The sequence below is a fragment of the Somniosus microcephalus genome, chromosome 22, assembly GCF_052327205.1.
Source record: "Somniosus microcephalus isolate GS21.2 chromosome 22, FLI_Smic_1.0, whole genome shotgun sequence".
NCBI classification, from domain to species: domain Eukaryota; kingdom Metazoa; phylum Chordata; class Chondrichthyes; order Squaliformes; family Somniosidae; genus Somniosus; species Somniosus microcephalus.
Genome location: NC_141008.1, coordinates 53,039,705 through 53,064,053, shown reverse-complemented (window position 1 = coordinate 53,064,053; position 24,349 = coordinate 53,039,705). Strand labels below are relative to the sequence as shown.

Here is a 24,349-nt window from a genome sequence, read left to right as displayed (position 1 = left end):
GGTTTGAGAGGGGGAGTCTCACTGTGGGAATGTTTAAAAAAAAATCTAAGTCAAAAATAGTTCTAACAAGCTTTGACGGAAGGTGTTTTTTTCTGTCTGTTGCTGTTTATTTGTTTGACTGTGGGAGCTGGCTGTAAGGTGGGACTGGGTAGTACAGTGCATTGGCCAACTCCAACCCTGGAACACCCCGAACTAAAGGCCCCGATGTTGACCACCTCACCCCCCTCACCTGGCGGAGGACAAGGCCGGCGGGGTGGGGTGCAGTTAAAGTAGGATGAATGGATGGTGGAAGCAGATTCAATAGTAACTTTCAAAAGGAAATTGGATATACATTAAAAAGGAAAACATTAGCAGGGCTGTGGGGAAAGAGCAGGAGGGAGTGGGACTAATTGGACAGCTCTTTCAAAGAGCCGGCACAGGCACGATGGGCCGAATGGCCTCCTCCTGTGCTGTATGATCCTATGTAAAACTGTAAGGGGGTATTTTTTAAAGTTAAATTTAACTGGCAGAAGAATTTCATCATCATCTATGTATCTGAGAGAAGGGATAACAGAAGATATAATAATGGAAGGGGCTCGGTTCCGACTCCTGAGTCCTTCATTAGTTCTGTACAGAGCGACACTGCCACCTCACTGTGTTGTGGCAGGTCCAGAGAGGGTTACTGAGTCGGCGTTTGGAGGCTGGTGAGTCGGGAGGGATGGCGGGGGGGGAAGTCTGGCAATTAGCCCACTCCAATTGCCGCTGCAGCCAAGCAGAGATCCAGTTATAGTTCTCACGTAGCTGTTTTCATAACCTATGTAAAGAAAGAAAGGGCTAAGCATTGACATAGCACCTCTCGCACTCTCGGGACATCGCACACCACCTTCAAGGTTAGTGGAATTGCAAACGCAGCAACTGTTTTTTGCGCGCGGAAAGATCCCGCAAACAGCGACTTGAGATAAATGATCAGTGGGTTGGTTTTTGGTAACTTTGGTTGAGAGATAAGTGCTGTCCAGTTCTGTCCATTCTACTTAACGGATGGAAAAGCGTGGGAAGCACGGCTATAGTTCCCTGATATGTGCTCCCGGCCGGTGATGCTCCACTCCCGGAGCACGTCATCGGATATCTATGAAGAATCGGTCACAACGAATATCACAGTGATGGAAGGAGAGAAGTAATGGAACATTTAAAGAGCAGAACTTCCACTTTTTAATAAATATTTTGGAACACCTCTACAATGAACAGGTGTGTTAGAACCTTGGCTGGCTTATCCGGTGTCAGCCGTGGCTCAGTGGGTAGCACTTTCCCCTGAGTCAGAAGGTGCTGGGTTCAAGTCCCACTCCAGAGAGTTGAGCACAAAATCTAGGCTGACACTCCAGGGCAGTGCTGAAGGAGTGCTGCACTGTTGAAGGTGCCGTCTTTCAGATGAGACGTTAAACCGAGGCCCTGTCTGCTCTCTCAGGTGGATGTAAAAGATCCCATGGCACTATAAAGGAGGGATGATATCTTAGCATGTTCTTCTAATGAGGCCATGGGTAGAACTTAAAAACAAAAAGGGGGCAAGCACTTTGCTGGGAGTGTACTATAGGCCCCCAAACAGTCAGGGGGAGAGAGAAGAACAGATATGTAGGCAAATCTCAGAGAAGTGTAGAAATAATAGTAGGGGATTTCAACTTCCCCAATATTAACTGGGATAGTCAGAGTGTGAAAGGCTTAGAGGGTGCGGAATTCTTAAAGCGCATCCAGGAGAGCTTTTTGAGCCAGCATGTAGAAAGTCCTACATAGAGTGGGCGGTACTGGACCTAATTCTAGGGAATGTAGCCGGGCAAGTGGTAGAAGTGTCAGTAGGAGAGCATTTTGGTGACAGTGACCATAATTCAGTGAGATTTAAGGTAGTCATGGAAAAGGACAAAAATGGACCGGAAATAAAGGTTCTAAATTGGGGGAAGGCCAATTTTAATATGATACGGCAAGATCTGGCCAAAGTGGACTGGGATCAGCTACTTGTAGGAAAATCCACATCAGAGCAGAAAGGAAATAGAGAGAGTACAACGCCAACATGTTCCCGTAAAGGTCAAGGGTGGGACCAACAAGCCCAGGGAACCCTGGATGTCAAGGGATATACAAGAATGGATTAGGAAAAAAAGAGAGGTTTTTGGCAGATGCAAAGGACTAAAAACAGCGGAAGCCCTGGAGGAGTATAGAAAGTGCAGGGGGGTACATAAAAAAGAAATTAGGAGAACGAAGAGGGGGCATGAAAAAACACTGGCGGGCAAAATAAAGGAAAATTCCAAGGTGTTTTATAAGTATATTAAGGGCAAGAGGATAACCAGGGAAAGAGTAGGGCCCATTAGGGACCAAAGTGGCAATCTGTGTGTAGAGCCGGAAGATGTAGGGTGAGGTTTAAAATGAATATTTTGCATCTGTGTTCACTATGGAGAAGGACGATGTAGGCATTGAAATCAGGCAGGGGGATTGTGATATACTTGAACAAATTAGTATTGAGAGGGAGGAGGTACTAGCGGTTTTAGCGGGCTTAAAAGTGGATAAATCTCCAGGCCCAGACGAGATGTATCCCAGGCTGCTGTGTGAGGCAAGGGAGGAGATTGCAGGGGCTCTGACACAAATTTTCAGATCCTCTCTGGCCACAGGGGAGGTGCCAGAGGATTGGAGGACAGCTAACGTAGTACCATTATTCAAGAAGGGTAGTAGGGATAAACCAGGGAATTACAGACCAGTGAGCCTAACATCAGTGGTAGGGAAATTATTGGAAAAAATTCTGAGGGACAGAATTAGTCTCCACTTGGAGAGGCAAGGATTAATCAAGGATAGTCAGCATGGCTTTGTCAGGGGGAGATCATGTCTAACCAATTTGATTGAATTTTTTGCGGGGGTCACTAGGTGCGTGGATGAGGGTAGTGCAGTTGATGTAGTCTCCATGGACTTCAGTAAGGCTTTTGACAAAGTCCCGCATGAGAGACTGATCAAGAAGGTAAGAGCCCATGGGATCCAGGGCAATTTAGCACATTGGATCCAAAATTGGCTTATTGGCAGGAGGCAGAGGGTGATGGTCGATGGTTGTTTTTGTGACTGGAAGCCTGTGTCCAGTGGTGTACCGCAGGGATTGGTGCTGGGTCCTTTGCTGTTTGTAGTGTACATTAATGATTTAGATATGAATGTAGAAGGTATGATCAGTAAGTTCGCAGATGACACGAAAATTGGTGGAGTGGTAAATAGCGAGGAGGGAAGCCTCAGGCTACAGGACGATATAGACGGGTTGGTCAGATGGGCAGAACAGTGGCAAATGGAACTTAACCCTGAAAAGTGTGAGGTGATGCATTTTGGGAGGACAAACAAGGCAAGGGAATACACAATGAATGGTCCTAGAAAGGACAGAGGATCAGAGGGACCTTGGTGTGCATGTACATAGATCCCTGAAGGCAGCAGGACAGGTAGATAAGGTGTTTAAAAAGGCATATGGGATATTTGCCTTCATTAGCTGAGGCATAGAATATAAGAGCAGGGAGGTTATGATGGAGCTAGTTAGGCCACAGCTGGAATACTGTGTGCAGTTCTGGTCACCACACTATAGGAAGGATGTGATTGCATTGGAGAGGGTGCAGAGGAGAGTCACCAGGATGTTACCTGAGCTGGAGCGCTTCAGCTATGAAGAGAGACTGGACAGACTGGAGTTGTTTTCCTTAGAGCAGAGAAGGCTGAGGGGGACCTGATTGAGGTGCACAAAATTATGAGGGGCATAGATAGGGTAGATAGAAAGGAACTTTTCCCCTTAGTAGAGGGGTCAATAACCAGGGGGCATAGTTTCAAGGTAAGGGGCAGGAGGTTTAGAGGGTATTTGAGGAAAAACGTTTTCACCCAGAGGGTGGTTGGAATCTGGAACTCACTGCCTGAAAGGGTGGTAGAGGCAGGAAACCTCACAACATTCAAGAAGCATTTAGATGAGCACTTGAAACGCCATAGCATACAAGGCTACGGGCCAAGTGCTGGAAAATGGGATTAGAATAGACAAGGCTTGATGGCCGGCGCGGACACGATGGGCCGAAGGGCCTCCTTCTGTGCTGTATAACTCTATGGGGGTGATTTTCATTCCGAAGTCGGGAAGGAGGCGGGACTACAACTTTTGGGGTTGTAGTCCCGCCTCCATCGAGATGCAGCCAATCCACGTGATTTTAACTTGATTGACCTTGTTGAGCCCACTCAGCGGGCCAATTAAGGGCCACCCGGCAATAGGTGACGTCACAGACTGAAATTTCATCTGTGAAGACCTTTTGACAGATGAAATATCAGTGTTTCTCAGCTGGTTGAAGCTGTCAAACACTGACAGTCTTACTTCTAACCTGAGTCCTTCTACACAGACTCAGTTAGAAATCTCACCGGCACAGAAAGCTGCAGACTGTCACTTTTGACAGATCGCAGCCATTCTGCTTTCTGTGCCGGTTAGATGATGGACTCCCGAAACCTAGAGGAAGGAAGGCTGTAAAGGTAAGTACAGGTAATTTAAACTTCTTTACACACTTTAGACACACCAAACACACTTACCTTTGCACACATCACTCACCTGAACACCGACATCTTGACCCCTCCAAGTCCTACAAGCCGATGGCCCGACTCCTCTAACTTGGCGTGGTTTGGAGCCGTCGGGAATCCCACACTTCAAGGTTTAAAATAGGGATTAGGCTAAAAACTGCCTGTTAACAGGCAGTTAATTGGCACTAATCCCTTCCCGCCTCGGGTAAGCGGATCCCAGTGCGGGGCGGGTACCTGCCTCCTTTGAAACTTACATGGAGGCGGGTTGGGGGCGGGATGGTGTCAGGACCCCTGAATTCGGGACTTTAACCCCCCACACGCCTCCAATCCCGACTCCACAGGTCAATGAAAATCGACCTCTATGACTATTTCAAAGAATAGCAGGGGAGTTCTCCCCGGTGTCCTGGCCAATATTTATCCCTCAACCAACATCACTGAAACATTATCTGGTCATTATCACATTGCTGTTTGTGGGAGCTTGCTGTGTGCAAATTTGCTGCCGCATTTCCTACACCACTTCAAAAAGTACTTCATAGGCTGTAAAGCGCTTTGGGACATCCTGAGGTCGTGAAAGGCGTCCTCTAAGTGCAATGTTCTTTACTTTTTACGATAATGACCCTTCAATCTTGGGGAAAAGGGTTGAGATGAAATGGCTGGGCGTTTGGGGGAGCCTCGATCCGTTTACTGATGCTTATGTATCCACAGCACAAGCATTGTGGGTCTCACGCTGAGGGCCCCACGAGGGTGTCTGGCGGGAGTGAACAGTCTAGTAGTAGGTGACGCTATGCCAGGTCGGGAGACTGCGGAGTGCGGAGAGAGAGTTTAACTTGCCCTTTAACCCTGGACTTTGCCATCCTTCCGGTTCTGAGAACAATATCCATTAAATAAAAAAAATAAAGTTATAAGAAATGATGATGTGGAGATATTACGAGGCACCGCGCCAGACTACATCTGAAGGATTTACTGCGCTGTGGGAGATTCTAGCAGATAGTTAAAGTTTTATAGGCATTGAGTGAACTGCCAGGAGATTGTGCGTTTTATGAAGAGACATCAGTCCATCAGCTGTAAATTGGAATATGAAACAATCACCTGTAAGCCCGCCAATATCTTCGAGCAATAGGGGTGCTGGGCCGTACTGGCCGAGGCTGCAATCTGCACTCCGACTATATTTAGAAAAGGTCGGCAGTGCAAAGGACCCCCTGTTGTGTTACTGAGCATTTTAGATCCCAGCGCTTGCAAGAAGCCATAAATGCATGATCTCCATTGGGCAAGAGGCACTGTGCGCGGAAAGCTGTATCATTTGGGGGGATAATACCTGGGAGTTCCATGCAGCCTCATGGTTCTGGATTCTCTCAACACCGAGCTCCAGGAGTAACCGAGGATCCCCTGGGTCCCGAATCTATGAGAGTGAGATCTGAAAGGGCGCAGTGGCAGAGTGTGAGATATGGGACAGGCCGTGAGATACGGGACAGGGCGTGAGATCAGGGACAGTGGGAGATACGGGACAGGGCATGAGATACGGGACAGGGACAGTGTGGGAGATACGGGACAGGGACAGTGTGGGAGACATTCGATGTTCGCACCAGTTCTGTGCAACCCTTGTTTCAGGAAGCCGGCAGCACCCCTTGTGATAGTATATCGTAAATCCCCAGAGGTTTATCAGCCTCCCCTCAATCCTGGGCCATTTTGGTGCCTTGAAACACCCTCTATACAATATACAGGAACCTATTTCTTACCGTTGTCATGGTTCTTTTGCTACCACGATTATCTTGGCCAATGGTGCTTAACAGTTGGCTTTAATGCACTGTCATTGATTCCAATCTGTGCTAATGTAATGCCATGTTAGCCCATTAAATTTAAATGCTAAAAGTAGCAGACAGAGGATCCTCTGGGCACAATTCCTGTCAACTTTTTTCCAATATAAATTCCTGTGTCCAGATTTATAATGGAGACTTTCTATGTAAACAGGTCATGGTATGATTATAGCCTCCCACCAGTGGTGGCGCTGTAACATCTCAGTTTTTGATACCCCCCCCAACCATTTCTACTTCATTGCTTCCGGTATTGCGTAGGTTTTGTCAAGTATTATTAAAAATAAAGAATGAGTGAATTGAAACAAGGGTCTGAGTTATGTCTGTGCGCCCTGGTCCAATTACCCCCTGCCCTTTAACCCGCTTTCACCAAGTCTTGACTCCCCATGTGCAATGCCACAGGAGATTGACTAGCATCGTATAATGTTCTTAATGATAGAGGGAAGGCTGCAGGTGTTAAGAGCAGTGCAAGATCAAATTACAGGCATTTAGGAACTCCGGTGTCTTAGAGGCTTTTAAAAAATATTTATTTGATCAAATTAAGAGCTTCATGGTATCTAAGTGGCTGTGTAATGTCCAAGCTGTGTCTTAAGTACATGAAATTCTGCACTGACAATAATGAAGTTAATTTTAAAATGATTTATAACGCAGTCGTTTAATTGCAAGTTATATCAAGAGAGCTTACTGCAGATTTTTTTTTTAATAACTTTGAGGCAATCATATTAAAATCATTGCCAATGGGTTTAACGTCTCGCCAGTTGGATTATACATTTATTACAATACAACCAAGATGTCCAATTTGTTTTTTTCTCATTAACGCCCAGTGAACGATTTGGAAACGGCCTCAGATTGTGAAGTTTCTTTCGGGGGTGGTGGGAAGGAAGGAAAGGATAAGTGGAGACTGTAAGTTGTGAGCAAAACTAGAAACCTGGCTCCTTTCTCAAAAGACGGAGTAAGTTAGCCACTCCTGGAATGAGCCCTGTCCCAGTTTAAGTGACGCTCGGCAGTTAAAGCCAATCGCAGCCCAATTCCACACATTGTGTAAAGCAGACTGAGTCTGTGACAAGAAGTGCCGTGTTTCCCCGGAGCTTGAAATTAATGGACTTAATATGCAGCGTCCCGAATGGAATAATTTGCCTCGTTTGGAGTGTCGCTGTTAAGTTCTCCCGGTATAAAGCACAAGGGAAATTCTGTTGCTAATGGTGAGCACAGTGAGTGTGAGGTGTTGGGCCAAGTGCGTGCAAGGTGAGTGTGAGTTGCTGTGCCTAGTGCGTGCAAGGTGAGTGTGAGTTGTGCCTAGTGCATGCAAGGTGAGTGTGAGGTGCTGTGCTTTGAGTGTGACGTGTTGCACATGGTAAGTGTGAGCTGTCATGCACAGAGTGTGAGATGCGTGCATGGTGTGAGCGTGGTGAGTGTGAGGCCTTGTATGAGGTGCTGTGCCTTGTGGGTGTGAGGTGTTGCACATGGTAATTGTTGAGGTACCACACTCAGTGACTGAATAGTTCAGTTTATTTATTTTCTGTACTGCCCCAATCAATATTGGATCAGAAAAAAAATAAAGTTACACTTACAAATTTGGCCTGGGTCAGTATATTGACGTCCTGCCAATCAATGTTGCCCTCTAATTTTTTTTTGGGTGCGCGGCCCCTTTAAGGGACTGTGCGGCCCATTCACAGTTTCGCGAAATTTAACATTGGGAAAGCCGGATCCGGGCTGCGCGGGCCTGACAGAGAGCTGCGAGGCCGTGCAGCTTAAGAGGGAGTGTTGCTGCCAATTCCATCCACACATTCTTCATTAGAATCCTCAAATAAAGTAGTCTCGCTGCTGCAGTTCCTCTCGGCGACCCTGCCCAAGTTCAGTATCCCACTGTGCCGCCTTCCTCCCATCCCCTACCCATCCCCCAGGTTCTGCCTGTTCTCAGCCCTTGTGTGCATATGTTTTGCACCCTTCAAACCTCCAACTCTGACCTTCTGTGCAGCCCCCTCCTCTCCCTTCACCCCCACCATTGGTGGCAGAGCCTTCAGCTAGCTTGTCCCACCTCTCTGGAACTCCCTTGAACCCTCCCTGACTCTTCCCCCCGCCCCCCCACCCCACCGCCACCTTAAGAGCCTATGTGAAGCGCCTTAGGGCATATTTCTACGTTATAAAGGCGTTATATAAATGCCAGCCGCTGTCCCTTTCATTCCTTTTCCGCTCTGTATCCATCCGCCCCCCCTTTCCTCTGCGTATCTGTTCACAGTTACAGCAGTGGGTTTTGCCCGGTACCCAACCTGGAGTCCTGACCTGGTGAGTGACAGGTTTATTGTCCTCTGCCTCTTCATGCCCCTCCTCCCAAAACACTGGCACTCAAGGGGATTTGATTCCAGGTGCTGCTGTCATCAGAGAATCATAGAATAGTACAGCACAGAAGGAGGCCATTCGACCCATCGAGTCTGCGCCGGCTCTTTCGAAGAGCACTCCAGTCAGTCCCACTCCCCCGCCCTTTCCCCATATCCCTGCTTTTCTCCTTCGGGTATTTATCCAATTCCCTTTTGAAGGCTAGTATTGAATCTGTTTCCACCACCCTATCAGGTGGAGCATTCCAAATCCTAACCACTCGAATGTCAGGGAGCAAAAAAAAAAAAAATCATATGCCAGCCCCAGGTTTCCATTCTCGTGTTCCACAGCTACACCTGCACCAGTTATGTCCCCATGAGGGATTTTTAAAAAAATATTCATTCTCGAGATGTGGGCGTCGCTGGCATGGCTGGCATTTATTGCTCATCCTTGAGAAGGCGGTGGTGGTGGTGGTGGATCTTCTTCTTGATCCACTGAGTGGTTCGTCTGGTTTTATTTCCTGTTAAAACACTGGTTAGGCCTCAGTTGGAGTATTGCGTCCAATTCTGGGCACCACTCTTTAGGAAGAATGTCAAGGCCCTGGAGAGGGTGCAGAAGAGATTTACTAGCATGGTACCAGGGATGAGGGACTTCAGTTAGGTGGACAGACTGTTTTTTTTTAGAATAATTCATTCATCCGACACTTTGTTTAAACATAAGTCGATCTCCGGTGATGTAGCACATGGGGTGGGGGGTAGATTTTAACTTTGTGCGATGGTGTAAAGCGGACGATAGTGAGTCGGAAGGCCGTTTTACATCACTCCCGATTTTTATTTCCATTGGAGATTTACTAAAATGGTACCAGGGATGAGGGACTTCAGTTATAGAAGATAGGAGCAGGAGTAGGCCATTCGGCCCCTCGAGCCTGCTCCGCCATTCAATGCGATCATGGCTGATCATCCAAATTCAGTACCCTGTCCCTGCTTTCTCCCATATCCCTTGATCCCTTTAGCCTTAAGAAATATATCTAACTCCTTCTTGAATATATTTAAGAATGGCCTCCTTCTGTGGTAGAGAATTCCACAGGTTCACCACTCTCTGGGTGAAGAAATTCCTCCTCATCACAGGCTTGCCCCTGTGGAGAGACTGGAGAAGCTGGGGCTGTTCTCCTTGGAGCAGAAAAGGTTAAGGGGAGATTTAATAGAGATATTCAAAATTATGAGGGATTTTAATAGAGTAAATAAGGAGAAACTGTTTCCACTGGCAGGAGGGTCGGTAACCAGCAATGTTCCCGCTAAGGTGCGCACGCGTGTGGCCAGGCGGTAACTGAAAGGTCCCGCACAGGCCGCTCACCGGCTTTTACATTGTAAATACCGGCCATGCACAGAAATTTACAGGGACCGTGCATTAAAAGAATCAGGTCGCACAGAACAAAGCACAGCTTACAGGAAACATTGGTAACCAGAGGACACAAAATTAAGAGAATTAGCAAAAAAAACAGGAAGGGGATGAGGAGAACTTTTTTTACGCAGCGAGTTGTTACGATCTGGAATGCACTGCCTGAAAGGGTGATGGGAGCAGATTCAATAGCAACTTTCAAAAAGGGAATTAGGTAAATACTTAACAAAGGAAAAAATTGTAGAGCAAATGGGGAAAGAGCAGGAGGGAGTGGGACTAATTGGAGAGCTCTTTCAAAGAGCGGGTATAGGCTCGATGGGTCGAATGGCCTCCTTCTGTGCGAAATGATTCGATGGAGATAAAAATCGGGAAAGATGTAAATCGGGCTGCAGACTCGCCAGCACCCATTGTACACTATCGCGCAAAGTCAAGATCTACCCCGGGGAGTCAAGACTAAGTGTCGCCTTCAGGTGAAGTGGGGTTAGAGGGTGGAGGTCATTGCACAGACGTAATTCAGTCCCTATTTTAAAGACATGCATTCAGTTCCATGGTTATATTTCCACCCTAAATTCCCGTGTCCACATGTATCATGGAAACCGCCTATCACCTATCTGACACACTGACACCTAAAGAATAGGCGTTGGCAGTCGGAAGGAATGCATCTGCTCTCTGTGCTTCTGACAGTACTTGGTGGCAGGAGTATTGTGTATTTGCCACTGACATCAGTATAAATGGGCCTTGAAAGATCTGGCGGTGTATTGCGAATGTAGAGGAACAATTAACGCTATGGGTGAAAATAGAGATCAGTCTGCTTTATGTACTTACAGTAGTGTAAATGAATAAGAGGAACATCTTGCCCTTTAAAAAAAATGATCCACTTAACTGGAATATACAGGCAGTTATTATAAAATCATGAATGTTGTCAAGATTAGTTCAGTACTTGAAGACTTAACAATATTTATTCAGTACATTGAGAGGTATTTGTAATGAATAAAATTGCTTGGGGAAACTTTGTTGCTGAGTGAGTTACGTTCATGTGCATGAAACTATCAGGCTGTGTAACGCACCGTATCAATCACGGGTCAGAGCAGATTGCCGTTCATTCATACAAAGGTCAACCCTCCACATTCTGACCTCCGTGCCAATGTGAGACCCCCGGAGACTCTCCCGACCCTCCAGCGCTCGCTGCACACCAATCCTTGTCAGCTGGTTTTTGCCAGTAACCTTTCCATGCTGTCTTGCAGATCGATAAACTTTGACCTATATCAGCGCTAAAGTTTGCAGTATTTTCTGACGCAACGCGGGTCTTAAAGGAACAGTCCGCCTGATGTAGTACTGCCCCTCACACACACACACCCTCACTCATACACACCCTCACACACACACACACACATTCTAACACTCACACACACCCTCACTCACACGCACACACATTCTCACACTCACACACCCATACACACTCACCCGCAGTCACACACACACTCGCACACACCCACACTCACACATGCTCACACACGCACACACTTCCACCAATGCACACACACATGCTCACCAATGCAACCATTTACATCCACCCACATGTCGTACACACACACACCCTCACTTACACACACCCTCACTCACACACACTGTCACTCACACACACTCTCACTCACATGTGCTCACACATGCACACGCTCACACATGTTCACACACACACCCACCAATGCACACACACACGCTCCCCAATGAAACCATTTGAATCCACCTACATACTGTATACACACCCTCACACATACCTACTCACACACTCGCCGCACACGCACTCCCACCATCGGACCCATTTACCTCCACCCACACGTCGTACACACACCCTCACACACACACACACTCTCACTCACACACTCCCTCACACACACACCCTCACTCACACACACACTCTCACTCACACCCTCCCTCACACACACACTCTCACTCACACACACACTCTCACTCACACACTCCCTCACACACACACTCTCACACACACACCCTCCCTCACACACACCCTCCCTCACACACACACTCTCTCACACACTCCCTCACACACACACCCTCCCTCACACACACACTCTCACTCACACCTTCCCTCACACACACACTCTCACTCACACACTCCCTCACACACACACCCTCACTCACACACACACTCTCACTCACACCCTCCTTCACACACACACTCTCACTCACACCCTCCCTCACACACACACTCTCACTCACACACTCCCTCACACACACACTCTCTCACACACACACCCTCCCTCACACACACACTCTCTCACACACTCCCTCACACACACACCCTCCCTCACACACACACTCTCACTCACACACTCCCTCACACACACACTCTCACTCACACACACCCTCACTCACACACTCCCTCACACACACCCTCACTCACACACTCACTCACACACTCCCTCACACACACCCTCATACATACACACTCTCACTCACACACTCCCTCACACACACACTCTCACTCACACACACCCTCACTCACACACTCCCTCACACACACCCTCACTCACACACTCCCTCACTCACACACTCCCTCACACACACCCTCACTCACACACTCCCTCACACACACCCTCACTCACACACTCCCTCACTCACACACTCCCTCACACACACCCTCATACACACACACTCTCACTCACACACACCCTCACTCACACACTCCCTCACTCACACACTCCCTCACACACACCCTCATACACACACACTCTCACTCACACACTCCCTCACACACACCCTCACACACACACTCCCTCACACATACACACCCTCACACACACACCCACACCAGCACACCCTCACACACACACCCTCACACACACCCTCACTCACTCACACCCTCACCAACACACCCTCATACACACACCCTCTCACACACACCGTCACACATACACACCCTCCCTCACTCACACACCCTCACACACACACCCTCACTCACATACCCTCACACACACTCGGTGCAGTTTTATTAATACTGCTGAAAATGGGTTTATCTCAAAAAATAAGCATTGTTAATAAGAGTGTCCAGTCCGCCACCTGTGAGTAACCCAATTTAAAATCACTGAAAATGACTTAAAAAGGAACTATACTGAACCATATAATAGTGTCATTGGTGTACAGTAAATTAAATATTTAATAATTTAAAACGTGCCTACTCTAGTGTCTGTGCGCCTAAGAAACCGAACGCAATTTAAAGAGCCTTCCCGAACCAGCGCCATCAGTGGAATCTCACAATGTTGGCCAGCTTTGTGGGCGGGGCCTGATCCGGGTGAATTAAATCTTAAACCAGTGTAAAGGATCATTGAAAACATGAATGTAAGTGGTTTTGGGCGTCAGTCGCTTACGTTTAAAACTCCCCGATCTTTCACGCTGGTTCGGCCAATTTTGCTTGGCATGCGCTGATATAACAGGCAGAATCTCGACCACATTGTGTCCAGGTTTGGGCACTTTACTTTAGGTAGGATGGCAAGGCCATGGAGAGGGTGCAGAAGAGATTCACTGAGATGATGCCAGGTCTGAGAGCCTGTAGTTTTGAGAAGAGACTAGAGAAATTGACGCTCGTTTCACTGAAATAGAGAGGATGAAGAGGCGATCTGATAGAAAGAAAGACTTGCATTTATATAACGCCTTTCACGACCACCGGACGTCCCAAAGCGTTTACAGCCAATGAAGTACTTTTTGAAGTGTAGTCAATGTTGTAATGTAGGAAACACAGCAGCCAACTTGCGCACAGCAAGCTCCCACAAACAGCAATGTGATAATGAGCAGATAATCTGTTTTTGTTATGTTGATTGAGGGATAAATATCGGCCCCAGGGATAACTCCCCTGCTCGAAATAGTGCCATAGGCTCTTTTACGTCCACCTGAGAGGGCAGACGGGGCCTCGGTTTAACGTCTCATCCGAAAGATGGCACCTCCGACAGGGCAGCATTCCCTCAGTACTGCACTGGAGTGTCGGCCTAGATTTTTGTGCTCAAGTCTCTAGAGTGGGACTTGAACCCACAACCTTCTGACTCAGTGGCGAGTGTGCTGCCAACTGAGCCATGGCTGAGGCATATAAACTTCTGAGAGATTTTTGAGATGGCAAGTAGGGAAAATCTATTTCCATTGGTGGATTAATTATTAACTAGAGGGCATAAATTTAAGATCATTATGAAAAGAATAAAGGGAGAGGTTAGGAGAATATTTTTAAGCAGAGGGTTATTAGGACATGGAATGTCTGACCAGAAATGGATATTGATGGAAGCAGAATCTATAATGGCTTTTAAAAGGGAAGTGGATAAATATTTTAAAGAAAAGCTTCAAAGGGTCTAGAGAAAGGGCAGGGGAATCGGACTAAAGGGATAGCTCTTTCAGATGGTACAGACCCCAGTTAGAGCACTGTGTTCAGTTCTGGGCCCCGCACCGCAGGAAGGATATTGCCCTTGGAGGGGGTGCAGCGCAGATTCACCAGAATGATACCGGGGCTAAAGGTAAATTATGAGTACAGGTTGCATAGACTTGCATTCCCTTGAGTATAGAAGATTAAGGGGTGAACTAATTGAGGTGTTTAAGATGATTAAAGCGTTGTTAGGGTAGATAGAGAGAAACTATTTCCTCTGGTGGGGGGAGTCCAGAACAAGGGGGCATAACCTTAAAATTAGAGCCAGGCCGTTCAGGGGTGATGTCAGGAAGCACCTCTTCACACAAAGGGTAGTGGAAATCTGGAACTTTCTCTCTCAAAAAGCTGTTGAGGCAGTCAGTTGAAAATTTCAAAACTGAGATTGATAGATTTTTGTTAGACAAGGGTATTAACAGGTACGGAACCAAGGCGGGTAAATTGGAGTTAAGATACAGATCAGCCATGATCTAATTGAATGGCGGAACAGGCTCGAAGGGCTGAATGGCCTCCCCCTGTTCCTATGTTCCACCGGGTATTGCAGCCTGAATGGGAAATGGGCAGGGTAGTGGGAATAAGGGATAGCTCATTCAGAGAGTTGGCACAGACACGATGGGTCGAATGGCTTCCTGTGTGCTAAAGTTCTACGATTCAGTGATCCAGGTGAGTGTGGATAAGGATGGCTACACATGCTTCATAGAAATGGTGGTGCTCAGTATAAATTAACGGTGCTTTTACACTGACTGCACATCCCCCTCTGTCTGTTGCAATTCACTGTAAACCAGGGAGTGCCAAGCTTTTTTTCTGGGCTGCTAATTCGTCGGCCACATAAAATATTTATATCTCCATCTCACTGATGTATAAATCGTGAGTCGCTGATACTAACAGATCTGGGCGTTCTGATTTAGGATTTATCCACCAATGAGGCAACAGCACCATGAAAGCCCATTTCCAAATCCTCCAAACTGTCATAGGACGAAGCACCAAGTAAGAAATACAGCAACAACAACCTGCATTTCTATAGCGCCTTTAATCGTAGTAAAACGTCCCAAGGTGCTTCACAGGAGCGACTATCAGACTAAATTTGACACATAAGGAGCTATTAGGACAGATGACCGAAAGCTTGGTCAAAGAGGTAAGTTCTAAGCAGCCTCCTAAAGGAGGAAAGCGAGGTGGAGAGTTTTAGGGAGGGAATTCCAGAGCTTAGGGCCCAGGCAGCGAAAGGCACGGCTGCCAATGGTGGAGCGAATAAAATCGGGGATGTGCAAGAGGCCAGAATTGGAGGAGCGCAGAGATCTTGGAGGGGTGTAGGCAATGTTCCCCCTAATTTTTTTTTGGGTGTGTGTTCCCTTTAACGGACTGCGCGGCCCATTCAAAATTTTGCGCATGTGCGAACTGTCCCACTGAAAAGCCGGCGATCGGCCTGCGCGGGATCTCCAGCAGCTTAACGGGAACATTGGTTGTCGGGCTGGAGGAGGATACAGAGATAGGGATGGTCAAGATCATGGAGGTATCAGTGAAGATAGTGGAGGCAGTAGTGGTGAGCAGACAGCAGTGAAGATCATCGCGGCTGCCTCCAATATCTTCACTGCTGCCTCCACGACCTTCACTGTTGCAATAGATGTTTTGTTAGAAACGAAAGTTGGACGTGATATTTTCCTGTGATTCTGCCGGACCCGAAAGCGATTTAATGAACGTGCAGCCCACTCGCTAGTTGCAGCTAGCAAACATGTCAAAGAATATCCACAGGCTAATTTCAATATGTCTTCTGATTCTCTAGTCAAAGCACTGATATGTTATTAGATGCTTCCATCGTGTCAGACTGTTAAACAACTACTGGGTCCTATAACCCACTGACCGCAGGCACTGATTCCCCAGGCACCCAGCCCGTAAATGGACATAGGTTCTCTCGTGATAGATCGAGCTGTGTTTCCTATTATAGTTGGACGGTACTTTTGTATCAGATAAAGAAAGAACTTGTATTTATATCGAGCCTTTCACGACCTCAGGACGTCCCAAAGCGCTTTACAGCCAATGAAGTACTTTTTGAAGTGTAGTCACTGTTGTAGTGTTGGAAACGCAGCAGCCAATTTGCGCGCAGCAAGATCCCTCAAACAGCAATGTGATAATGACCAGTTAATCTGTTTTGTTTAGTGCTGTTGGTCCAGGGATAAATACTGGACAGGACACAGGGGAGAGCTCCCCTGCTCTTCTTCGAAAAGGTGCTGCGAGATCTTTTACATCCACCTTAGAGGGCAGACGGGGCCTTGGCTTAACGTCTTATCCGAAAGACGTCATCTCCAACAGTGCAGCACGGGAGTGTCAGCCTAGGTTATGTGCTCAAGTCTCTTGCAGTGGGACTTGACCCCACAACCTTCTGACTCAGGGACTTGAGCACATAGTCCAGGCTGACACTCCAGTGCAGTACCGAGGAAGTGCATCAATATTTATCCCTCAACCAACATCACTAAAAGAACAGATTATCTGGTCATTATCTCGTTGTTTGTGGGAGCTTGCTGTGTGCAAAATGGCTGCCATGTTTCCTACATTACAACAGTGACTATACTTCAAAAAGTACTTCATTGGCTGTAAAGCGCTTTTGAGACGTCCCGAGGTCATGAAAGGCCCTGTATAAATGCAAGTTCTTTCTTGCTTTCTTCCCTACAGTGCTGGAGCTGCCTTAGTGCTGTACTGGTGTCAGCCTCGACTAACTGCTCAAAACCATAGTGGGACTTGAACCCAGAAACCTACTGACTCAATGGCGAAGATAATACCAACTGAGCCAAGCTGAGGCTGTTTAGACAGCACAGGGCTCACGTGTAACAGGGTTTCAGTTTCGATTACTGTGTATAGCGGGTAAATCACACAGGAACAAGGCAGACACGGCTCTGTGTTGCCACCATGGCTCTTGTAAAAAAAAATTTGGTCAATTCTTTTGTGTTACCTGAAGAGAGAACTCATGTTTCCTGTTAATTAACAGCACAGTTTCAATCAATATGTTGTCAGCCCATTCAGTGAAGGCTCCCTCGCCCTCCCCCCCCGCCCGATAGTTCAGAGGGCTCGAACAGATCCATTTGCCTCTGTCAGCTTGCTTCCTGTTCAGGAGACACGCAAAGTACAGACATCCAACAGCGCTGAGTTCGAAGAACATTAACCAAATGTTTGTGCTGTTTATTCATCTCTGTAAATCTCAGCTGTTTATGCTTCCCCTCTTCGCATGAAAGCGGTTGCCAGTGTCTGCCATAACCTGGTGCCTGGGCAGTCTGCTATTGCCTAGTGCCTGCTCAGTCTGCTATTGCCTGGTGTTCGCTCAGTCTGCTGTTACCTGGTGTTCGCTCAGTCTGCTGTTACCTGGTGTTCGCTCAGTCTGCTGTTACCTGGTGTTCGCTCAGTCTGCTGTTACCTGTTGTTCGCTCAGTCTGCTGTTACCTGGTGTTCGCTCAGTCTGCTGTTACCTGGTGTTCGCTCAGTCTGCTGTTACCTGGTGTTCGCTCAGTCTGCTGTTACCTGGTGTTCGCTCAGTCTGCTGTTACCTGGTGTTCGCTCAGTCTGCTGTTACCTGGTGTTCGCTCAGTCTGCTGTTACCTGGTGTTCGCTCAGTCTGCTGTTACCTGGTGTTCGCTCAGTCTGCTGTTACCTGGTGTTCGCTCAGTCTGCTATTACCTGGTGCCTGGGCAGTCTGCTGTTACCTGGTGTTCGCTCAGTCTGCTGTTACCTGGTGTTCGCTCAGTCTGCTGTTACCTGGTGTTCGCTCAGTCTGCTGTTACCTGGTGCCTGGGCAGTCTGCTGTTACCTGGTGTTCGCTCAGTCTGCTGTTACCTGGTGTTCGCTCAGTCTGCTATTACCTGGTGTTCGCTCAGTCTGCTGTTACCTGGTGTTCGCTCAGTCTGCTGTTACCTGGTGCCTGGGCAGTCTGCTGTTACCTGGTGTTCGCTCAGTCTGCTGTTACCTGGTGTTCGCTCAGTCTGCTGTTACCTGGTGTTCGCTCAGTCTGCTGTTACCTGGTGTTCGCTCAGTCTGCTGTTACCTGGTGTTCGCTCAGTCTGCTATTACCTGGTGTTCGCTCAGTCTGCTGTTACCTGGTGTTCGCTCAGTCTGCTGTTACCTGGTGTTCGCTCAGTCTGCTGTTACCTGGTGTTCGCTCAGTCTGCTGTTACCTGGTGCCCGGGCAGTCTGCTGTTACCTGGTGTTCACTCAGTCTGCTGTTACCTGGTGTTCGCTCAGTCTGCTGTTACCTGGTGTTCGCTCAGTCTGCTGTTACCTGGTGTTCGCTCAGTCTGCTGTTACCTGGTGTTCACTCAGTCTGCTATTACCTGGTGCCCGGGCAGTCTACTATTACCTGGTACCCGGGCAATCTGCTATTACCTGGTACCCGGGCAGTCTGCTATTACCTGGTACCCAGGCAGTCTGCTATTACCTGGTGCCCACCCAGTCAGTGGGGTAACCTGGCTTCCACCCAGTCTGTTATAACCCGACTCCTGCACAGTCCCAATGAGCTGCCCGAAGAGAGCGTCACCACCTGTGCTTGGAATTAAGATAATTTACGCTCAAACACATCAAAACCCCACTGATGTGGGGTGAGGATAATGACAACCTCCAAACGTACATTAACACTTAACCCTGGTGTTGCACTTCACGGGAGTACAGTGTTAACCGTTTTACGTATTAAAATAATCTCAAAAGATCTCAATCTTTTCCTCACTCCACATCGACACACATCCCCTTTCCAGCAGGTGTCACTGGACAGGGATCCGGAGCGGGAACCATGGCTGTCCCCTCGCCCCTCTCTCTCTCTAGCCCAGGGAGACAGGAGTTAATTGTAGCATCATGCCACTTAAAAGCTCAGTTGCCAAGGGCAACGTTCAAGGTGACACCACATCACACAGACTGTAGCTTTGTATTTTTACACTTGTGTCCAAAAAAAATTGTCCTATTTGTACAATTCCACTGAGAAAAGTCACCCCAGTGAACTTGGCATTTGTAGAGTGTAGATTGGCATGCGAGCCAGGGCAGCTTAATGCCAGGTTAAGCCCTGTAATTTCACTGAGAATACTTTCTGGAACGTGGTGCCTCTGCTGACTATTTATTCTGGATGATACTTGTCTCAGAACCTTCACCAGCCTGGCGTGCGTGACACTGCATAGATACAGTCTGATGTGCCAGGCAAGGAAGCAGAAATGAGACGAATATAGAAAATGCTGGAAACAACAGGTTGGTCAGCGTCAGAAAGGGGGGAAAAGGTCGGGTCATGTCCAGCTTGACGTCCTTCAGCAAATTGTTAAAGGGAAGGCAGGCGATTCCTTTATTAGACTGAACCAAAACACAGAGGAAGGTCAATCAAAGGTCACCGATGAAACTTGCTAAATACGACAACTTTATACAGCGCCCTTAAAGTAGTAAATCGTCCCAAGGCACCTCGCAGGAGCGTAACCACACACAATTTGACACCGAGCCACATAACAGCATAATTAGGACAGGTGTCCAAAAGCTTGGTCAAAGAAGTCGGTTTTAAGGAGGTTGTTAAAGGAGGAGAGAGAGGCAGAGAGGTTTAGGGAGGGAATTCCAGAGCTTAGGGCCCAGGCAGCTGAAGGCACGGCCGTCAATGGTGGAGCGATGAAAATTGGGGATGCTCAAGAGGCCAGAATTGGAGGAGCGCAGAGATCTCGGAGGGTTGTATGCAATGTTCCCTTTAAGCTGCGCAGTTGCGCGTCTCTCTGGACCTCCCGCACTAACAGCTCGCTGGCTTTTTTGAATGGTCCACGGGGCCGCGCGCCCAAAAAAAATTAATGGGAACATTGGTTGTAGGAGGTTACAGAGATAGGGAGCCAGTGTACCTACACTGTGTGGCACAGTACAGCGATCCGTCAATGGTTGTCACTTGGATTACCCTCACTTAGTTTTGTTTAAATGAAGGGATTCCTGATATGGATCTCCTCGATGGTAAAGGCATCACATTAAGCCAGACTGACCAGAAGGGCCGGGTTCGATCCTGGCTCTGTACTGAGTTAACTGCTTTTGCTGCTCAAGAGCGGGGGAGGCGGGGAATCATCTGGGAGGTTCCAGCTCCTGACTGCGATCCAGCGACTCTTGCTGAAAAGTGCGTGTGTTGGATATCGAGCGAGAGCGGGTGCTGCCTTCACGGTTAAACAGCCAGTTAGCATCCAGTACATGAAGTACGGCCACTTGGGTGGAGTACTGGAGGAGCAGCCGTGGAACCTCACCCCAATCTGGACTTCAGGAGAGAGATGGGGAGGGAATTTTCAAAGTTAAAATATAAAAAGAGACAAGTGCTGTGCACAGTTTTGGTCTCCTTATCTGAGGAAGGATATTCTTGCCTTGGAGGCGGTGCAACAAAGGTTCACTAGATTGATCCCTGGGATGAGAGGGCTGGCCTATGAGGAGAGATTGAGTAGATTAGGTCTATACTCTCTGGAGTTTAAAAGAATGAGAGGTGATCTCATTGAAACATAAGATTCTGAAGGGGATTGACAGGGTAGATGCTAAGAAGTTGATTCCCCCGGCTGGAGAGTCTAGAACTATGGGGCATAGTCTCAGGATAAGTGGTCAGCCATTTAAGACTGAGATGAGGAGGGATTTCTTCGCTCAGTGGGGTTGTGAATCTTTGGAATTTTCTACCCCAGAGAGCTATGAATGCTCAGTCATTAAGTATATTCAAGGCTGAGATAGATAGATTTTTGGATACTAAGGGAATCAAGGGATATGGGGATAGTGCGGGAAGGTGGAGTTGAGATAGCAGATCAGCCATGATCTTATTGAATGGCAGAACAGGCTAGAGGGGCCTTATGGCCTACTCCTGCTCCTAATTCTTATGTTCTTATGAATCGCCCCACTGACTGGCTCTGGCTGAGATGCATGGTCCCTGTGCGGGAGCACTGGATTAGGACTGTAACTCAAACACAAATAATCTCCTCCTAACAGCTCCCATAAATACTACCAGTGCAGCTACAACCAGGACACACAGTACTGGGCAATAAAGGATCAAGCAAGCCCACGCCCCTAGGGTAAACAGTCAGGATATTGTGTGTTTCCTCCCTATCCAGGACCTTTGCAGACAGTCGGTATAAAATATTCAGGAGCTGCCTGCTCGCAAGGTTGTAGCACTAAAAATGATTTACTGCCTGATTACAGTTGGCACCATTAAATTAGCCTCTGAAATATTTTGTGTCTGCAGGGAGCTGGTTGATTCGTGACCATTTTAGCCGCCCAGCTCTCTGTCTCAGCATCGTCTCCTGCCCTCGTCTGGGGAATAAGTTGGGGTAGGTGGGGGGGGGGTGGGGAAGTCCGCAAAACCTCACAGCCCTCTCTCTAAAGTCACAGGGGAGTTCAGGACAGGGAGTCTTAATGGGGAACGGGTGCTGTTTGCTGGGACACTGCTGCGCCTTGGAGGTGTGGGACTTATAAAATTCTAACAGGACTAGACAGACTAGATGCAGGAAGGATGTTCCTGATGGCGGGGGAGTCCAGAACCAGGGGTCACAGTCTAAGGATAAGGGGTAAGCCATTTAGGACAGAGATGAGGAGGAATTTCTTCACCCAGAGAGTGGTGAACCTGTGGAATTCTCTACCACACAAGGCAGTTGAGGCCAATTCATTAAATATATTCAAGAAGGAGTTGGATATATTTCTTAAGGCTAAAGGGATCAAGGGATATGGAGAGAAGGCAGGAACAGGGTACTGAATTTGGATGATCAGCCATGATCTCATTAAATGGCAGAGCAGGCTCGAGGGGCCGAATGGCCGACTCCTGCTCCTATCCTCTATGTTTCTATGAGTGTAACGCCGAGGTCCAACCACATCCGGGGGGGGAGGGGCAAAGTGCAAGGCAGCCATAACCCTACAGCGAGGGAGGGTCCCCTATCACTGTAACCGCCTCCAGCCCTACAACCCTCCGAGATCTCTGCTCTCCTCCAATTCTGGACTCTCCTGAATCCCCCACCTCCTTCGCTCCACCATTGGGGTCCGTGCCTTCAGCTGCCTAGGCCCTACGCTCTGGAATTCACTCCTAAAACCTCTCCGACTCTCGCTCATCTCCTTCAAGACGCTCCTTAAAACTTACTCTTTAACCAAGCAACAGAAAACGCTGGAAAAACTCAGCAGGCCAGGGCAGCATCCGTGCAGAGAGAAACGGAGTTAACGTTTCAGGTCAAGGACCCTTCACCCGCGACCTGAAACGTTAACTCTGTTTCTCTCTCCACGGATGTTGCCTGGCCTGCTGAGTTTTTCCAGCGTTTTCTGTTGTTATTTCAGATTTCCAGCATCCGCAGTATTTTGCTATTAATTTAACCAAGCGTTTGGTCACCTGTCCTTTGGCTCAGTGTCAAATGTTTGTCTGATTTACGCTCCTGTGAAGCTCCTTGGTACGTTTTACTACATTAAAGGCCCAATATAAATACAAGTTGTTACTGGTATTGGGATTTAATTTATCAATTTTAATAAAGGTCTTTGCGTTCATAGCTCGTAACTCACTCTGTTATTGCGTTGTCCCGGAACGTTTTACTGCGTTAAAGGTGCTATATAAATGCAAGTTGTTCTTACTTGTGTATAATATCAGCCACTGTTCTGCTGACGCAACCTTCATTCAGTGTGGGACTGTGTTCTTTTTCTAGGTGGGTGCAGGTTGCCTGTCCGAGGCTTTCCATCGACTGGGGAAAGGCTTTTTCCAAACCCCTGCTCACTCCGTACGAGGTAGGTGACCAGCCGGCCTCGGCCCTGATGAAACAGGAAGCTGCGCGTTTGGGATATTGCAGGCGTAACAAGGGGATAGCTACCCACGGGATCAGGAACTGCTACGGGCTGCGGAGAAGGTGGTGAGACCTGCTAGGATCCCAGCGTTCCGAGATAGTCCGTGGGTGCCATAGATCAGTGAATTGTAATCATAGAATGATACAGCACTGAAGGAGGCCATTAGGCACATCGTGTCTGTGCCAGCGATCCCAATCACAGTGAGAAGTGAGTGATTCATTTCAAAGTGGGAGTCAGATCCAGCGCCTTTGTTTTATTCTCCTTTTCCCTTAAGCTGTTGACTCTTCCTCTGGGGTGGTTGCCAGCAGCCCTCCTTCGACACCTCACCCAAGTGGCCATTCTCCGGGTGTGAACCTAAACAGGGAGCTATTTGGCTGTTGGGGGCATCACACTGGGGGCCAAGTCCTGTCCTCACCTGACTTTCACACACACACACACATACACCTACCAGCCGGGGACAGCGATCAGGAGTGGGAAGCCTGGCCCATTTTCCCCTCCCTAGCCCAGGGGGTGCTGAAGTCAGTAGCAGTGGCCCCTCTGTTGGTACACCAGATGGGATCAGCTAATTTAGCAGAGACCAGGGATCGATCTTGGCCTGTCGGACCGGAGAAATGTGCCGGATCATCCAAGGAGGTCCGGTTCTTTTTAAAAAGTGCGTTCAAACCTCATTCTAACAAACCCCCTTATTACAATGAAGAAAAAAAAAACAATTTTCTCTGTTCCAGGCAGAAACTCCATTAAAGAAGTGATAGGAATTCAGAGCTCAATAATGTGAATTGCCTGATAAGTATCTCTCTGAGATTCAACCCTCATCATCGTCTGCGGTGATGATGACAGCGCTTCCTGTCTCTGTAGGGAGAGGGTCCTGCAACCTTCTCTGTGCCCTTCCCACTCTCGCTGTCGTGAGGTGGTTGAGATGTCGCTTGCAAAAACTGAAGGGGTCGGGAAACCTGCACTGACCCCCTGACCCTCCCTCTAGGGTTGCTTGCCTACCCTCCAGGAATCAAAGACTAATCTCCAGGTCACTGCTGCAAGTTTACCTGGGAGAAAAATCATAACTGGCATTAAAAATAAATTGTGTGTTTCTTTAATTTTCTTTGAACACTTTCATTTA

General features: G+C 47.9%; 1 protein-coding gene across 4 annotated transcripts in view; it reads left to right on the top strand.

Annotated features, from left to right (window-relative positions):
• The window catches only part of dph1 (diphthamide biosynthesis 1), a 583,177-nt gene that overhangs the window by 533,238 nt on the left and 25,590 nt on the right, over window positions 1-24,349 (top strand). For all 4 annotated transcript variants that reach the window (XM_085964755.1, XM_085964756.1, XM_085964754.1 and 1 more), the window contains one exon: window positions 23,100-23,178. In XM_085964755.1, the coding sequence (XP_085820881.1) occupies window positions 23,100-23,178 (79 nt within the window). The remainder of the gene's footprint in view (window positions 1-23,099; window positions 23,179-24,349) is intronic.